Source organism: Mus caroli, chromosome X (genome assembly GCF_900094665.2).
Source record: "Mus caroli chromosome X, CAROLI_EIJ_v1.1, whole genome shotgun sequence".
NCBI lineage: Eukaryota > Metazoa > Chordata > Mammalia > Rodentia > Muridae > Mus > Mus caroli.
In genome coordinates, this window is record NC_034589.1 from 148,945,395 (window position 1) to 148,960,873 (window position 15,479).

Genomic DNA, 15,479 nt, shown 5'->3' on the forward strand with positions numbered 1-15,479 from the left:
AGCACAACTGCCTGTGAACACAAAGCTTGGGGCCTGGGACTAAGGCAAGACAATGCTGAGTTCTAGACCAGCTTCAGCTACAAAGTGAGACTCTGTCTCAATTTTTTTTAAATTAGCAGTATTGTCAGTAATTTATCTGAGTACCCCCAGACCTTCTTTTTTAAGTTACAATAGTGGTTACATGTGAATTCTCACTGTGAATTCTTCTCCTGACAGCGTATCTTTATCTCAAGTTATGAGTACATAAAAAAGAAATAACATGAATAAGACTGTTTCTTTCATTAACATTAAACAGTTATTGTTCACATATATCAGAAATATTCCAAAGTACTTAATACATATTAATTTATTTAATCTTCACAAACAGCCTCATGAAGTAGAGGTGTTGGTTTAATCCCCACTTTACAGAGAGATACTGAAGTCATTTCTTCAAGGTCACATCTGTTTTGTGGTAGAGTTTTGAACAGACTGTCTAGATCCTGTGCTCTTAACATGATACATGGAAAGTTGTCTTAATAGTCCCTCATAGAAAAGTAATGAGAAGTTAGCTAACGGAAGAGCAAATCCAGCGCCCCTCCCAAAAGACAGAGGAATACAATAAACCTAAGAGTGGCAGTGCAGTATGACTTTACACCCTCTAAACTGACAAGGAGTTGAAAATGTCAAAAAGTTATGTACAGGAGGAATATTTATTTTAAAAATATGTATACATAGAACCTGCCCATAGTCGTCATTATTTTTAGAGTTACTTGCAAATATTATACTGAATGTTGAGATACAGAGCTGAAATTGGTTATCTTTAAGATGCTAGCATGCTAGCTGTGAATTAAATTGATGCTGAAACAACCATCATTATGAACATCAAGCAAAAGCCAATATTATGATAAGATTTGTGCTTGCCACTCTCTAAATGTTAAATGAAGGCATAACCCCCAAAGTATCTGTGCATGCATCAGTATGTAGAGTCTTTAAGAAGGTGATTCTGATTCAAGGTAAATTATGCCACAACGGTGGATCCTAATTATAGATTTGATCTGGAAAGTATCCTGCACATTCATGCATGAAATCTTTAAGAAGCACTGTTTTGTGGCTATCTTTTTAGCTTATTGAGGGATTTTTCCTTCAAGTCCCTTCACTTTTATTGTTGTTTTTCTCTGGCTATGAAGTGATATGTATATGCTTAAACCATTATCCTCATTGTAAGGGTACTGTGGTGGAGACCTCTGGGATGTCATCAAATTGTGACGATGAAGCCTGTTTGAATAAAATTTGTCACTGTGTAAAAGACAAAAAACCCACTGTTGAAAACCACATTTGCTATAGGGACTTTACTACTGTACTTTTGTAGTGGTAATAAAAGCTCTGAACTGTAAATGTACATAAGGGTAGATCCCTGGATGCATTATTGAGTGTGTCTACCATGAAATAGTTTGCAGCTCCAAGCTTTTAAGTTTGAGTTATTTCGGATGATTGATTACAGGGGAATCTCATCAGGTTCTATTGAATATGAAATGCTGGGTGAGCAGTGATCCTGTGATTCCTGTTATTAAAAACTGACACCCTGTAAAAGAAGTCTCTGTGTGAGCAACAATTAATACCAAAGCATATGTGTATGTATCACTTTATTATAATATTTAATATATGATAACCAGTTTAACAGCACAAAGGAAAAAGGAAAAACATATACAGGGTTGTTACATGGACTGGGTTTATCCAATTGAGAACATGAGCAGTAAGCAGCACACCAAGAAGAGATCATTTTAACTCTATGCTATTTTCCAGTTAAATTTGAGTGTGTGGGTACTAAACCCTCATATAACAACATAGAAATATGTAGCTATAGTCATATAAAATTTTTGATATTAGTTTTTATTGACATTAGATTTTCATACAATATATTCTGATTATTCTTCCCTCTCGCTCAACTCATCCCAGGTCCTCCCCACCTCCCCACACACTCAAATGTAACTGGAAAGCAACATATAGTTACAATGATCATATCATAAATGTAAGCCTGGCCTAGACAAATCTGTCCCTCTCCTCCTTGTAATGTGCCTTTGTCTTGGGCAGATTGATGTCAAATACCCCCATATTTTCATACCAGTGGCATACAGAGAGCCCAGACCTCTAAAGAAATGGACGCCTTTTGGGTTGCTCACAGGACTCAGTGGGTGGAAATGCAGGTGATATGAGACAGACCATCCCCAAGTAGGGCAAGAATGGAAAGACAAAACTTCTAGGACATCTTTATTAGAAACGTCAGCAGAACCTGGTACAACAGGATATCTACAAGTCTATGGACATCTCACTTTTTATAAGTCGAACTGAATGGAAATTCCCAAGTGTTATTACATAATGCATCATATTTTATAGATTTAAAGCGGTGAGCAAATCAGAAAGTATTTTGTTGTTGTTGTTGAGTGCAGTAACACCCCAATTTTCCATGGATTCTGTGTCTAGTTTTGACTGTGAAGATCCCCTAAAACATCCAGCCTATTTCTCTGTAGTTGAATGAGTGGCACAGACAATCTAGCCTTAGATGAAGATGAAGTAAGGTGGGGATTAATGAAGCAGAATAAAAGACATGGTAGTTAACAGGACAGTGACGCTTTATAATCTAAACCACCCTTGACACTGTGTAAGCTGTCACTCCTTAGACTCAAGGTTAGTGGGCATGCCAGGAAGAGGCTGATTTCTTACTTAGGTTCTCCTGGTGCCTTCCTATCGCAAGCTTATCCAACAGGCCTCAGAAAAATAAAACTGCACATGCTCTGCATATAATGTTGGTGATTCTTTTAGATATAGTAATTCACTATTGGAGTAATAGTTGTACTTTCAGCCCTTCAAGACTATTGCTATCATTGACTTTAAAGCCATTAGAATTGTCACCTGGAGTACTATTTTAATGCTTTGAATGTTGTTGCTCCTGCAGGTAGTATCTGTCAAGTTTTCTAGATATTTTCATACAAGGAATAAATTGGTTAAAAGGAAAAGCCAAATATTTAGTTTCTTGGGTGGGACCATGTAAAGCACTGCACATATGTGTGTGTGTGTGTGTGTGTGTGTGTATGTATGTGTGTGTATATATGTATGTATGTGTGTGTATGTATGTATATATATGTGTGTGTACATACATATATACATATATATATATATTAATTATATAATATGTAGGCAGTATTCTTTCAGAATTACCCAGTAGAATTTTTTCATGAACCTTCCTACTAATGATATAGTATCCTCTGAATAATGGATGTTGTTTTGTTTTATGCTTCAGCTGAACCCCAGGCCTCATGTGCATGCTTGGCAATGTACTTCTGAGTTTTGTTTAACTTGCCCCTCTACTTTCATACTGTACTGGCTGGTTTTGTGTGTCAACTTGACACAAGCCACAATCATGAGAGAAAGGAGCCTCAGCTGAGGAAATGCCTCCAAGCTGTAAGGCATATTTTCAACTAGTGACCAGTGGTGGATGGCTGAGCCTATTGTGGGTGGTGCTTGGATTCTCTAAGGAAGCACGCTGAACAAGCCATATAGAGCAAGGCAGTAAGTAACACCCCTCCGTGAGCACTGCATCAGCTCCTGTGTCCAGGTTTCAATCCTGCTTGAGTTCTTGCCCTAACTTCCTTCATTGATGGACTATGATCTGAATATGTAACTTGAATAAACCTTCCCTTCGCAGCTTGTCTTTGGTCATAGTGTTTTTGTCAAAGCAATAGAAACTCTAAAACACATACCAGTGTCAAGCAAAGACTCCAGACCTCTAAAAACATTTATCTATTTGTGTGGCTCACAAAAACTAGTGGGTAGGAATACAGGGAATATATTAAGCTGACAAGTAAGACATTTTTTTAAAGATGGCAAGGTTCTAATTGTAAAAGTATATTTTATCATATACATATTTCTTTGTATATTTTTAGAAGTCAGCTGCCTTCATATGACTCATTTCTTAACCATTTTATTTGTGGGCTCAGAGGTTTTTTTTTTTTCATTATTATTATTGGGGTTGGCTTTAAAAATATTGGCCTGTTCTGGCCTCAGTGAGAGAAGAAGCACTTAACCCTGGAGAGACTTGAGGCCCCAGGGAGCAGGGAGGTCTGGTGGGGAGTGTGAGTGGGGACATCCTCTTGGAGATGGGGAGGAGGTATGGGATGAGGAACTGTCAGAGGGTAGACCAGCAGGGAGATAACAACTGGACTGTATCAAAAGATTAAAGAATAATAAAAATTTGGACTAGGCATATAGCTCAGTGATCGAATGTTTGACTAACATGTATAATGCTCCAGGTTCAATCCCTAGTACCCCCAAATATAAATAGCTTCATTGACATATTATTTAGTTACTATACAATTTGTTTATTAAAAGTACACAACTGGTTTTTAGTATGATCATGGGTTTGTAATCTTTTGCCACAATTAACTTTAATCTCCTTTATAAAGAAAAGAGAAAACCAGGCTGGAGAGAAGTAGTGGTTAAGAGCACTTATTCTTGTAGGGGGACCCAGGTTCTGTTCTTAGCACACATGATTTAAAACCATTTATAACTCTAGTTCTAGGGAATTAGCATTTTCTTTTTACTTCTGTGGGTACTAGGTATATACATACACAGATGTATATGCATATATGCAGGCAAAATATTCATATACATAAATTTTTTTTAAAAAGAAAGGGAAATGTTTTATTCATTCATTAGTTGATAGATACTTGTTTCTACTTTTTATCATTTATGAATAATGCTGCTACAAACATTTGTGTATAGCTTTGCATGGGAAGGTCCAAGCATTTTGTTGATTCTTCTGCTTTTGTAGAACACATCAGTAATATCACAGCTAATGAGGGTTCCCATATACCCTTCTGCATAGCCTCTTCTGTTCAGATGTGTGAAGTATCTGGATTGCAGACATGGTAGCTGAAGTCCAGACAGACTTGGTAGCTTTTCTGCACATATAGAGTTAGGAGGTGGATCAGGGCCCTGAATACAGTGACCTTACTCCCAGGTTCAGTGCTTTACAAACATGAAGGCCAGACAGACCTGAAGCTTGTAATACATAGATTGGTAAAGCCTATTAGACCTTTTCTTTTTAGTGTTGTTTCTCTTTTATCCACTATGACAGTGTGGTCTGGTCTGAAGGTCTAAAAAAGAGCGTAAGAATTAGAAAGTTCCTTATTATATGAGTGAGGCATCTCTCTAAGGTACAGAGAAGAGAAACTTAGGTCTCTGTGTGCTCTTTGCTCTTGAGTTCTCCATAGGCAAACACTGATTGTATGAGAGCTTTATGAAGCATGATGCTAAGCATTTTTGTGTCTCTTCTCAATAGAACCCAGTCACTGGGCTGTTATCAGCCAGCCATGACCAGAAGGATGCCTGGGTACGGGACAATATCTATAGCATATTGGCTGTTTGGGGCCTGGGCATGGCCTACCGCAAGAATGCTGACCGTGATGAGGATAAAGCCAAGGCCTATGAGTTGGAACAGGTAATAGTGACTGACATCAGTTTCTTGTCTGCATGGTACCTTTTCTTCAACTAGAGAACATGAGGAAATCATTTATGTGCAGGCCCATCCTTCATTTCTGCTACAGAATGCTCTGTGAAGGCATTTGGATGGTATAAACCACACATTTATCTTTGTGTTTGAGATAATGATAAAATCACCAATCACATTAAATGGGAAACATCCAAATTTCTACCCCCAACCTGTTAATATGCCGAAGTAGTTGCATTTTTCTCATATATGTATAAGTTATTGTAAATTAATGTGATTATTTATGAAAAGTTAATATATGGCCATCTCCCACATGTACCAACTCCTCCCATTGGGTACCAAAAGGAAAAAAGAAAACCAGCTGATGGATCAGAGCTAGATATCCCAAAGCATGTGCTTTTCAGAGTGGTAACAGTCCAAAGAATATTTATCTAAATGTTGTTGCCACTGCTTAAAGCAATTTTGAAATTTCCTTTAAAAAATGCCTTTCTGTTATGAAATATAATGGGGCAAGAGGTTATCTGGTAGGCCCATGGCAAGGTGTTCCCCTGAGAAATGACTCCATGTAGCAGATCTGGTATAAGGGGGTTTATTTAGAGAAAGGGAGGGCATGAGGAGCTAGAGAAAGGGGCAGAGGCAGACAACCAGACAGGAGCAGAGCCCTAGGGGCAGAAGAGAGGATGGGCACAGAGAAAGGCAGAAATGGGGAGGACACTTGGGAACAGAGATAGAGAGCTGGGGTGGCAAACAGAGCAGACCCTTTGCATCCGGTAGTGGCAGGTAATAGTGGGAGGTGATGACATAAGCCATCGCTAGGTCCCTGGGAGGAGCCTAGTAATCATCCATAAGCTAACTCTTTCTAGTTTGCATCATTCTATGAAATCAGTTTTATTCATTCATATTCATCCTTTAGATTTGAGCCAAATTGGTATCATTTAATTTTTGTGCCTGTGTTATTTGCCATATAGCTCAATGGAGGTATATTATTAAGGTTTCCAAAGTCAGAGGATGGATGTAACTCAGTGGTAAAATGTTTGCATGGCATGCTAGAGCCTCTGGGTTCAATCCCCAGTACAGGAAAAAATAATTTCCAAAATCATAAATCATGATACCTAATAAGACAATGACTATAGTAAACATAATACTCTGAGCATAGGAGAGATTTTCAAATGTTTTGGGTAATAGTGTTCAGGTAAGTGATAGGTTATTTCTTCGCATCTGGTAAAATGAACCAGTTCTAGCCAGATTAGATATTAAGGGCCTGTTTATTGGGAAGCTGTTCTTGTTCACTGACCCCCAAAGGTTCAGGCCAGAGGAGTCACCATAGGGAAAGGGGGCAGAGAAGGGGGGAGGGAGGGAGGGAGGGAGAGAGAGACAGAGAGGAAGAAGAAGGAGGAGGAGGAGGAGGAGGAAGATGAGGAAGAAGAGAGGGAGGGAGTTAGGGGAGGGGAGAGGAGAGGAGAAGGAGGAGGAGAAGTGGGAGAAAGACTACAGTATATGCATTATATAGGGAGGGAGGAGCCCTCTGGGGGAAGGGCAGCGTAGTCCCTGGGTTGGAAAGTTCAAGGGTCAAGGCTGGGGGGATGCTAGTAGGCACTGAGGGATGCTGAGAGAACCTGGAGGGCAGGTCTGCTTTTGTATGTAAAATATGCACCTCAGTTGCTTGTCCCCAGGTCTGAAACCAAACAGTAAGGAGCACTGAAATACAAAAGTATAATGACCTTGGCATGAGAGTATTTGAGATTTATCTTTGTAAAGATGGAATATAGGGGATGGTAATTGAACTCATAGCCTCACACAAGGATAAGCACACAGTGAACCAACTGAGCACCTTAATCCTGGGATTTATCTTTAATCCATATATTCCTGGATAGTGTTGTTAGCTACTGGATGACTGGGCCAGGAAAAGTGCTTACAACCCAGTAAGCACTTGCTTGGTTAGAGTAACCAGAATGGGCATGAGTGGTACGTAGCATGCAGGACATTTGACAGCTGTGGGAACGAAGTTTAGATTTGACCAAGGCTTGCTAACTGAGGTGACAAAATCACTTAGTTTTTGAAGAATACAAAGTTTTTCAAAATTGCAAATAAAAATCTCTGAATGTTCATCCAGAAAGACGGCTGGATGGCTGAGTGAATCAGTTATTTGCTGGTATAATAATTTGATGTCAAGTGTCTTACAGATCCCACCCCCTTGTTGGGATGACTCACAAGTATTATATTTTCTGGGCATGAAAAAGTGTGTCCTTGTCAATTGCCTGTGTCAGTTGTTATTTGCAACCCAGAGAGCCAGGCTAGCAGGATCTGTTGATGTCACTTTAAAAGAAAGGCAAACTGCCATGGGGACGGTGACCTTCCCCAAGTAGACCCCAAAGCCAACTGGTTGAGAAAGGAATGTGGCTTTTGCATAAGAGCAGTAGCTGCAGGACTTGAGCAGGCAGTGAGAAGCATGTGGAAAGCTGGAATGGGGGACAAGTCAGGTTAAGTTAGAGGCTAGCTGAGGGACTGCCTCAGCAGAAGGCCAACAGCCTTAGCCTTAAACTATACAGATGGCTTCATGTCTTAGTTGTTAAACCTGAAGCAGGATGGTGAAAACCCCACAGTTCTCCCTCCCTCCACCCTCTCCCTGCCTCCCTCCAGCCTTGCCCCCCACCACACACAAAAGTTGATTAAATTTTCTGTTCCTGAACTGAAACCCAAACAGACCATGGTGTTTCCTATTTAATGTCTTTTCCTATTTGATATGTAGTTTATAAACTAAAAGATTGGACCAGGCGTAGTGGAATACACCTTTATCAGAAAGCAGAAACAGATATATCTCTTTGAGTTCAAAACCAGCCTGGTCTGCGTAATGAGTTCTTGAACATGGAGGGCTGTATAGTAATACTCTGTCACAATAAATAACAAATATTAATGGAAATATCACCCTTTATTATAGAAAATAATAATCACTGGGCATCTTCAAGTAATATTCAGTTAGGGGCACTTGGGTCTTTCATTAGTATGATATTAGCTAATGAACATTTGGGAACATTTAGGGACTCTGGTCCAGATCCTTAAGTTCCAATATTCTTCACCTCTGTCATTGTTATGATTAGAATACCCCTACTCCCACATTTCCAGATGTTTCACCACTACAGGGGATTGGCAGTATCAGTCCAAGTTGGAAAGCATTGCATTTCTTCTAATGGAAAATAGGTTTTTTTTATTTGTTTGAGGAAAAGTCAGTTGACAATTGTGTACATTGTCTACACTGTAAGAATTATAACTGCTAAGTTTATCTTTTCTGTCTCAACATAATTTATAACAAAAATTGGAATTATATCCAAGAATCCTAGTACTTTAGAGGAGGAAGGGTCTAACTTGCAGACTTTTCACTGACTACAAACTTTTAGGCCCTTTTACTCTGCTGTCCCCTAGAAGGCATGGTATGTGCCCTGATACACCCATGCTTATAAGTAGAAACTTTCAGTCCATGATGTCTGAGAAATGTTACTTCATCTCCCTCAGGCTCAGGTTCCTCATCTAGAGACTAGGGTAAAAATACTACCCATCTCACAATGCTGGGGCTGGAATTCAAAATAATAAACATTAAGTGTTTTTCACAGTGTCTGGATATGATAGCTAATTAATGTAGTATTATTATGATTAATAATGATGATGGTGGTGATAGTAATCAGTTGCCATATTATTAATAATAACATCATTAAAAAAACCTTGGATACCACTTGTATTTTGTAAGAACTTTGCTTGATGGTCCAATAATGGTGTCACAAATGGCCCTTTTGGCAAAATAGCATTACTTTTGGACAGACGTAGTAGGCTTAATTGGTCCTTAGTATAACAAAAATAAATTACTAAGAAATGTAATGTAGAGTTCCAGAATATTAAGTTTATAAGACTGTCATTTGGGAGGCACTGAACTCCAGAACCCAAAGATGCGTCGGAAAAGTCTCAATAACGTGAACAATCAGAATATTTATGTAGAGTTGGGATCTATCTTTTGTGGAACATTGCCAGACAACACTGGCTTATTGGCCATGTAGGAGTAATCAGTTTTGTTGAAGCAAGAAACCTACGCCTTGTTACTGATGCTATCTTATTTCTACAGAACGTAGTGAAGCTGATGCGAGGTCTTCTCCAGTGTATGATGAGGCAGGTAGGTGAAATGTGACAAACTTGGACCTACAGAACATTAAAGTGACATTTGTGTCATTTTAATTGGGGTAGCATGCATGTTACATTCTGAACTTTCTCAAGAAGAAAACCACAATATTTTGCTTAATTTCTCTTTTTAAAATTATCCTCAATAAGTTTTATGCTATAGAACCATAGTCTCAAAGGACAATTTCTTTCAAAGACCCTCTTTCAGAGATCTATGTGTATAAAAGAGAACATGTCTTTTTTATTAATTAAGAAAAGCAATATTTAAACCACCCAGAAAGCCATGCATTACTTCTTTCTTATTCTGTGTGTTTTTCCTTCAGATTGAGCTCTTGAACTTTTAAAGAAGGTCATTATTGGGAATGAGTTAGTGGGTAATGGCACCCATTACCAAGCGTGAAGGCCAGAGTTCAGCGCCAAGACCCACAAGCTCAACAGAGAGAAACAGTTTCCACAAGTTGTTCTCTAGCTTCACATGTGTCCCCCCACACACACATGTAGACACTAAAAGATAAATACATGTAAATCATTTTTTAAAATTGACATTATCATTTGCCGATATCATCAGTGTAGGGTAAATGAAACAGTTCATTGCAGTACTATACATAGAACCTTATACTAGACTCTGCACTGGTTCAGAGATGTGTGTGACGCCATCCCATCCTTAGTTGGAGTATCCAAAGACATTGTGCTCTTTTTCTCTAGCATGTTAAGAAAAGAGAAGTTGGAATTTAAACAGGTTCTTTTTCTCCCCTCCCTATATCCTTGACAACCTACCATGTACCCCTGCTGGGAGTCTGTAGACAAGGATCCCTTTTGACCTCATCTGTGTAGAGCTTTCTAAAAACTCTGTGCGCTGAGATATTTCCATTAAATAAGTAGGAGGAATCTCCATCATGGCCCCTGTGTGTAGTGGTCAGTAGCAGCTACTGCCCATCCTCCTGGCTCCCAGAAATCACAGGTAAGAGGTCTAGTAGCTCCAGTGATTATCCCTAGAGATGACTTCTGCCATCTGTGAACAATATACCGTGTGGAACAAGATTTCCTTCTTCCTCAGGTGGACAAAGTGGAGAAGTTCAAGCACACTCAGAGTACCAAGGACAGCCTACATGCCAAGTACAACACTGCCACATGCAGCACTGTGGTGGGTGATGACCAGTGGGGCCACCTCCAGGTGGATGCCACCTCTCTCTTCCTCCTGTTCCTGGCCCAGATGACAGCCTCAGGTGAGCCAGGGCCATTTGAGTAACAGATGAGAAAGTGAAGGGGGAAATGTGCATTGTAATATGATAACAGAATACCAAGACTGGGAAATTTAAGCAGTGTGGAAGTTTCTTTTTTCATAACTCTAGAGGCTGAAAAGTCCAAGATCCCAAGTTCAACTGTCTGGTAAGAGCTGCCTCCTCTGAAGAAGTAGAAAGCCATGCCTTTGCATGACAGATGAATTGAGAACTGAATGCCCCATGGAGCCTCTTTCATAAGGGTTTTAAGACATCCATGAGGGAGGACCATCAGGGCCTAAACTCATATAGGCCCCCACACCTTTCTCATTAGCAACACTGAACTTCAGAGAGACACATTTAGAACACACCAAGTAGTATTAGGTTACTACAAATATAGAATTAGTTTTAGTAGTAGGTTATGCAGAGGAAAAGCATGCTTCCCTATGTGCATCTGTGTTTGTGATACAGCAGGAAATGCAGGGGACCAGTCCGAGAGCTGCAGGCAGAAACTGGCCTCTACCTGGGCGTATATACAGTTTCTGCTTTCGCTCGCCCAAGGCTGATGACAATGCCATTGATACTTCTGAGCTAAAAATCTTTGCTTTGTTAGTATCTTCTCTGCATAAACATAACATCTTACAGAGGTACATGCTTTCTCTCTGACTCTTTCCTCCCTTAGGCACATCTGCAGTAGTGGAGCTACCCCTCCCCCAACTTCCTGTCTTTCCCTGAAGTTACACATCAACCATAGGACTTACTTCAGAGTTAACTGTTGATACCCAATAAGAAAAGTAAAGATGCGATTAAAAAAAAAAAAAAAAGACCTATTTGTTAGCAAACTAATTGTTGTATGTAACTGACAACTCTCTTTACAGTATTCCTTCATAACCTCATTGCTTTTCTTTATTAGGTTTGCGTATTATTTTTACCCTTGATGAAGTGGCCTTCATACAGAATCTTGTCTTCTACATAGAAGCTGCATATAAAGTTGCTGTAAGTTTCCATGCTGAAGTATGGTAATTTTAGCATCAACTCTGTTCTTTTTTTAAAGATTTTTTTGAGATTATACTGTAATTACATCATTTTCTCCCTTCAAACCTTCCCATATACTACCTTTCTTTCCATAAAATTCATGGCCTTTCTTCTTTAATTGTTCATACACACACCCACACACCCACACATACACACACCCACACATACACACACACACACACACACACACACACACACACACACACATACACTTAATATATAAATATAACCTTCCCAGTCTGTGTAATGTTATTTGTATGTATATTTTCAGGACTGACCATTTCTTATTGGATAACCAATTGGTGTGCTCTTCGCTGGGGAAGACTATTTCTTCCACTGTCAGTATTCCTTAGTTGTCTGTAGTTCTTTGTGGCTGAGGCTTCGTGAGCCTTTCCCTTCTATGTTAGCATGTCTATTGGTGCTTTATTTCCTCAGGTCATGCTTAGGTAGCCATATTGGTTCTTGTTGCATTTTGCTCTTTCAGTTGTGTATGTAGCATTTTTGAAACAATACATGACACTTGGGGTTTTTAATAAAAAGATGAATAACCAAAATTTAGGTATACATGTATTGAGTCTTCTGTGTGACAGTATTTTGAATTAATTCATATGAATGGATCTTTAATTCTATGTGTGTTCAGTGTGTCACTTTTGACCTTGGCCACAGTTACTTGCTAAACATTTTTTTTTACATAAGAGATAATGCTAAAATAGTTTTTGAAATTATTTTAAATAAGTCCAAAGGCATTGGCCAACTAGAGGGGTAGCCCTTGTGATTTTAAGATAAGTAAAATATTTTGTTCATTGAAAACTGAGTTTGTTACAAATTAGTGCCATTTATAAATAAGCCTTCAGAGTGTTTTGTGTGTTTTATTCCACTTGAATATTCTAAAATTCTGTACAGAGACTACCTAAGCTGAAATTGAGCAAGAACAGAATGTGAATATATAAAGCTACAAAGTTGAGAGCCTTTCAGAAGCCACATTCATGTTTCATTGTATACGTGCTAACATAAAGAAACTCTCCCCATAGTATCTCTCAAATTCTCTCCCACATCTGATAGCTGCCCTTTTCTCTCCCAGGATTATGGAATGTGGGAACGAGGAGATAAGACCAATCAGGGCATTCCAGAACTGAATGCAAGCTCGGTGGGAATGGCCAAGGTGACAGTCCTGTTTGTTCTCCTTCTCTGCGTGTTTATTGCTTTGCCTGTTTCTCTTCTTTAGGAATGTGGATTTAATAGGATTAGTACTTCTTTTTTTTTCAAAAGTCAGCAGCAAGTATATGAAATCGAAGTGGCGCCTGTATCCCAGCCAAGTGAAATTACAGGTCAAGAAAATAGGTTTCCAAATCTGCATGTGACAGAAAATAAGTGTGTTCTGCCCTTACTATTTGATGTGTCACCCATGAGTCCAAGCTCTTGCTGTTAAGCTGTGCTAGTGATGGACAGTCTCCTTTCTGGGTCATACTTGAATGTTAAAGAATATGAGCATTTTGTAGGTGAGAAAAGTAACAGTAGTCAGTGAAGCCAGCCAGATAGAAAGCTAGCAGGGCAAAAGGGAGATACTGAGAACCCTGGGAACTTTCCCTCAAAGTATTTCAACTCAAAATCATTTAGGAAAATGATCTTCTAGCCAGCATTGTAATATGTGACTCTAACCACAGCTTCCAGAGTACTGAGGCAGGATGGTGACTTTAATCCAGGAATCTGGGGCCAACCTGAACAGTACAATAAATCCCTGTTCCAAAAAGGAAAAAGAGAAGGGAAAAGATGAGACAAGGCAGGACAGTGCTGGAGACAAGAATGGAAATAGAAGTTAAAAGGAAGGAGAGGGACAGGAAAAGATTCTTAAAGCCAAACACTGTGTACCTATGGGCACATGGAGCCTGTAAGCCACTGGTGCAAACCTCTTGCTGTAGACATTTAGTGTACTTCCCCCAACTTCCTTCTCAACACAGGCATAAACTGCACAGACAGCATGTAGGCTCCATAGCCACACTTTTTAAAGGAACAATGAATATGTTCTGTTATAGCAAACTGACAGAAAATACCGTTTTACAAAAACCAAACTAACGTTCTCAATTAACCATGCAGTAAGTTAGCTGCTAAAATAGGTGAAACAAAAGCCAATTCTGGATTAATTTTTAGTGCCCTACACATATTGTTATAGACTTCTTAATATTTCTTCTGTTGGTAGAATATTAATTTCATGTGAGGAAATATCTTCCTTATTAATAGATTGAGTAGTGTCATACTGGAAAGATCTGAGCTACTGAAAATGAAGAGAGGCCATGACAATAGGACTCTAGCTAGATTTTAAAGACATTCTTCATTGCCATTAGGAGAAACATGTATGTTAGATTACTTAATGAAAAAGAGTGTCACATTGGTATGCATGTGTGTTTATTAAAAAGAAAATAATTCTTACCTATTTTTGTAGGCAGCACTTGAAGCCATTGATGAACTAGATCTTTTTGGAGCCCATGGAGGACGCAAATCGGTGATCCACGTCCTACCTGATGAAGTTGAGCACTGCCAGGTAACAGTCAGAGCTTCAGAAAGTAAGGAAAAAGAATCCTGCCAGGAAGGGGTTGGGCTCCACTTCCGGTTACTGGTTTGACTTCTTAGTGATTCAGTTTCCTTATTCATAAAGCGGACATTTACATAGGCACCTTCTCTCCTGCCTTACAGAGTAACGCTAAGGATCAGAGTAAATGAACCTGGGCAACTCGTCCAACTACTTTGTAGCCAGAAAGTACTATGCAGACATAAGCCATAAGGATTCTCTGTGTGTGGAGCTAACAGCCAAAGCATCTTGGTTTTGCTAGTAGCAAAATCTGTCTTTTGTTGTTGTTGTTGTTTTTAGTACATAAGTGGATTTCTCACAGATTCATTTCCTGGGAGCTCTCTCATTCACTGGGAGCACTGCTCCCAAATGGAGTGGTTCACTAGTGGTATTTCACTTGAGGTGAGATGGCATGGTGTGCAGAGTGAGTGGGAGGAGAGATGACACGAGAATGAGAGACATGGCAAATTCATAGATTCTTTGAAATGCAGATCACAGAGACTAATAGTTGAGACAGTATAGAGGATGCCATTAAGCAGAGTCCTTAACTGGTAGCATATGCTCAAACTTAGTGTGGACATACTACACACTGGGAGGAAAGTGAGTCAGATACATAGCTTATAAAGAACAAACCATGTGTGATGATGTATGCCTATAGTCCTAGGAGGGAGAGGCAGGAGGACCAGAAGTTCAAGCTGGTCTTCAGCTACATAGAGAATTACTAAATTCAAGGCTAGCTTAAGCTACATAAGACCCTGTCTCCAAAATAAACCCAAAACACTTGTAAATAGCTTCAAGTAGGAATTTGTGTTCTAGGCCGAGAAACCCTGAAAAGGAGTGATTATAGCCATGTACTTTATAGTTGCATTTGGTTCAATGAGGAATGGTATATACTATGGTATCAGAGTGTATGTTGTCTCTCATTAACCAAAATGTACCATAAAGCCTATGTGTGTAGTAGGCTATAAGTGTTTGTAAGTATATTCTATATTTATACAACAATGAAGTC

At 39.3% G+C, this 15,479-nt stretch overlaps 1 protein-coding gene across 4 annotated transcripts in view; it reads left to right on the top strand.

Annotated features, from left to right (window-relative positions):
- Phka2 (phosphorylase kinase regulatory subunit alpha 2) overlaps positions 1–15,479 on the top strand; it is a 77,275-nt gene that overhangs the window by 14,372 nt on the left and 47,424 nt on the right. For all 4 annotated transcript variants that reach the window (XR_002377155.2, XM_029473161.1, XM_021153153.2 and 1 more), the window contains 6 exons: positions 5,318–5,476; positions 9,597–9,644; positions 10,707–10,875; positions 11,783–11,865; positions 12,986–13,066; positions 14,345–14,443. Coding sequence is in view for 3 of the 4 variants with exons in the window: in XM_029473161.1 (XP_029329021.1) it covers positions 5,318–5,476; positions 9,597–9,644; positions 10,707–10,875; positions 11,783–11,865; positions 12,986–13,066; positions 14,345–14,443 (639 nt within the window). In the remaining variant the exon portion in view is untranslated. The remainder of the gene's footprint in view (positions 1–5,317; positions 5,477–9,596; positions 9,645–10,706; positions 10,876–11,782; positions 11,866–12,985; positions 13,067–14,344; positions 14,444–15,479) is intronic.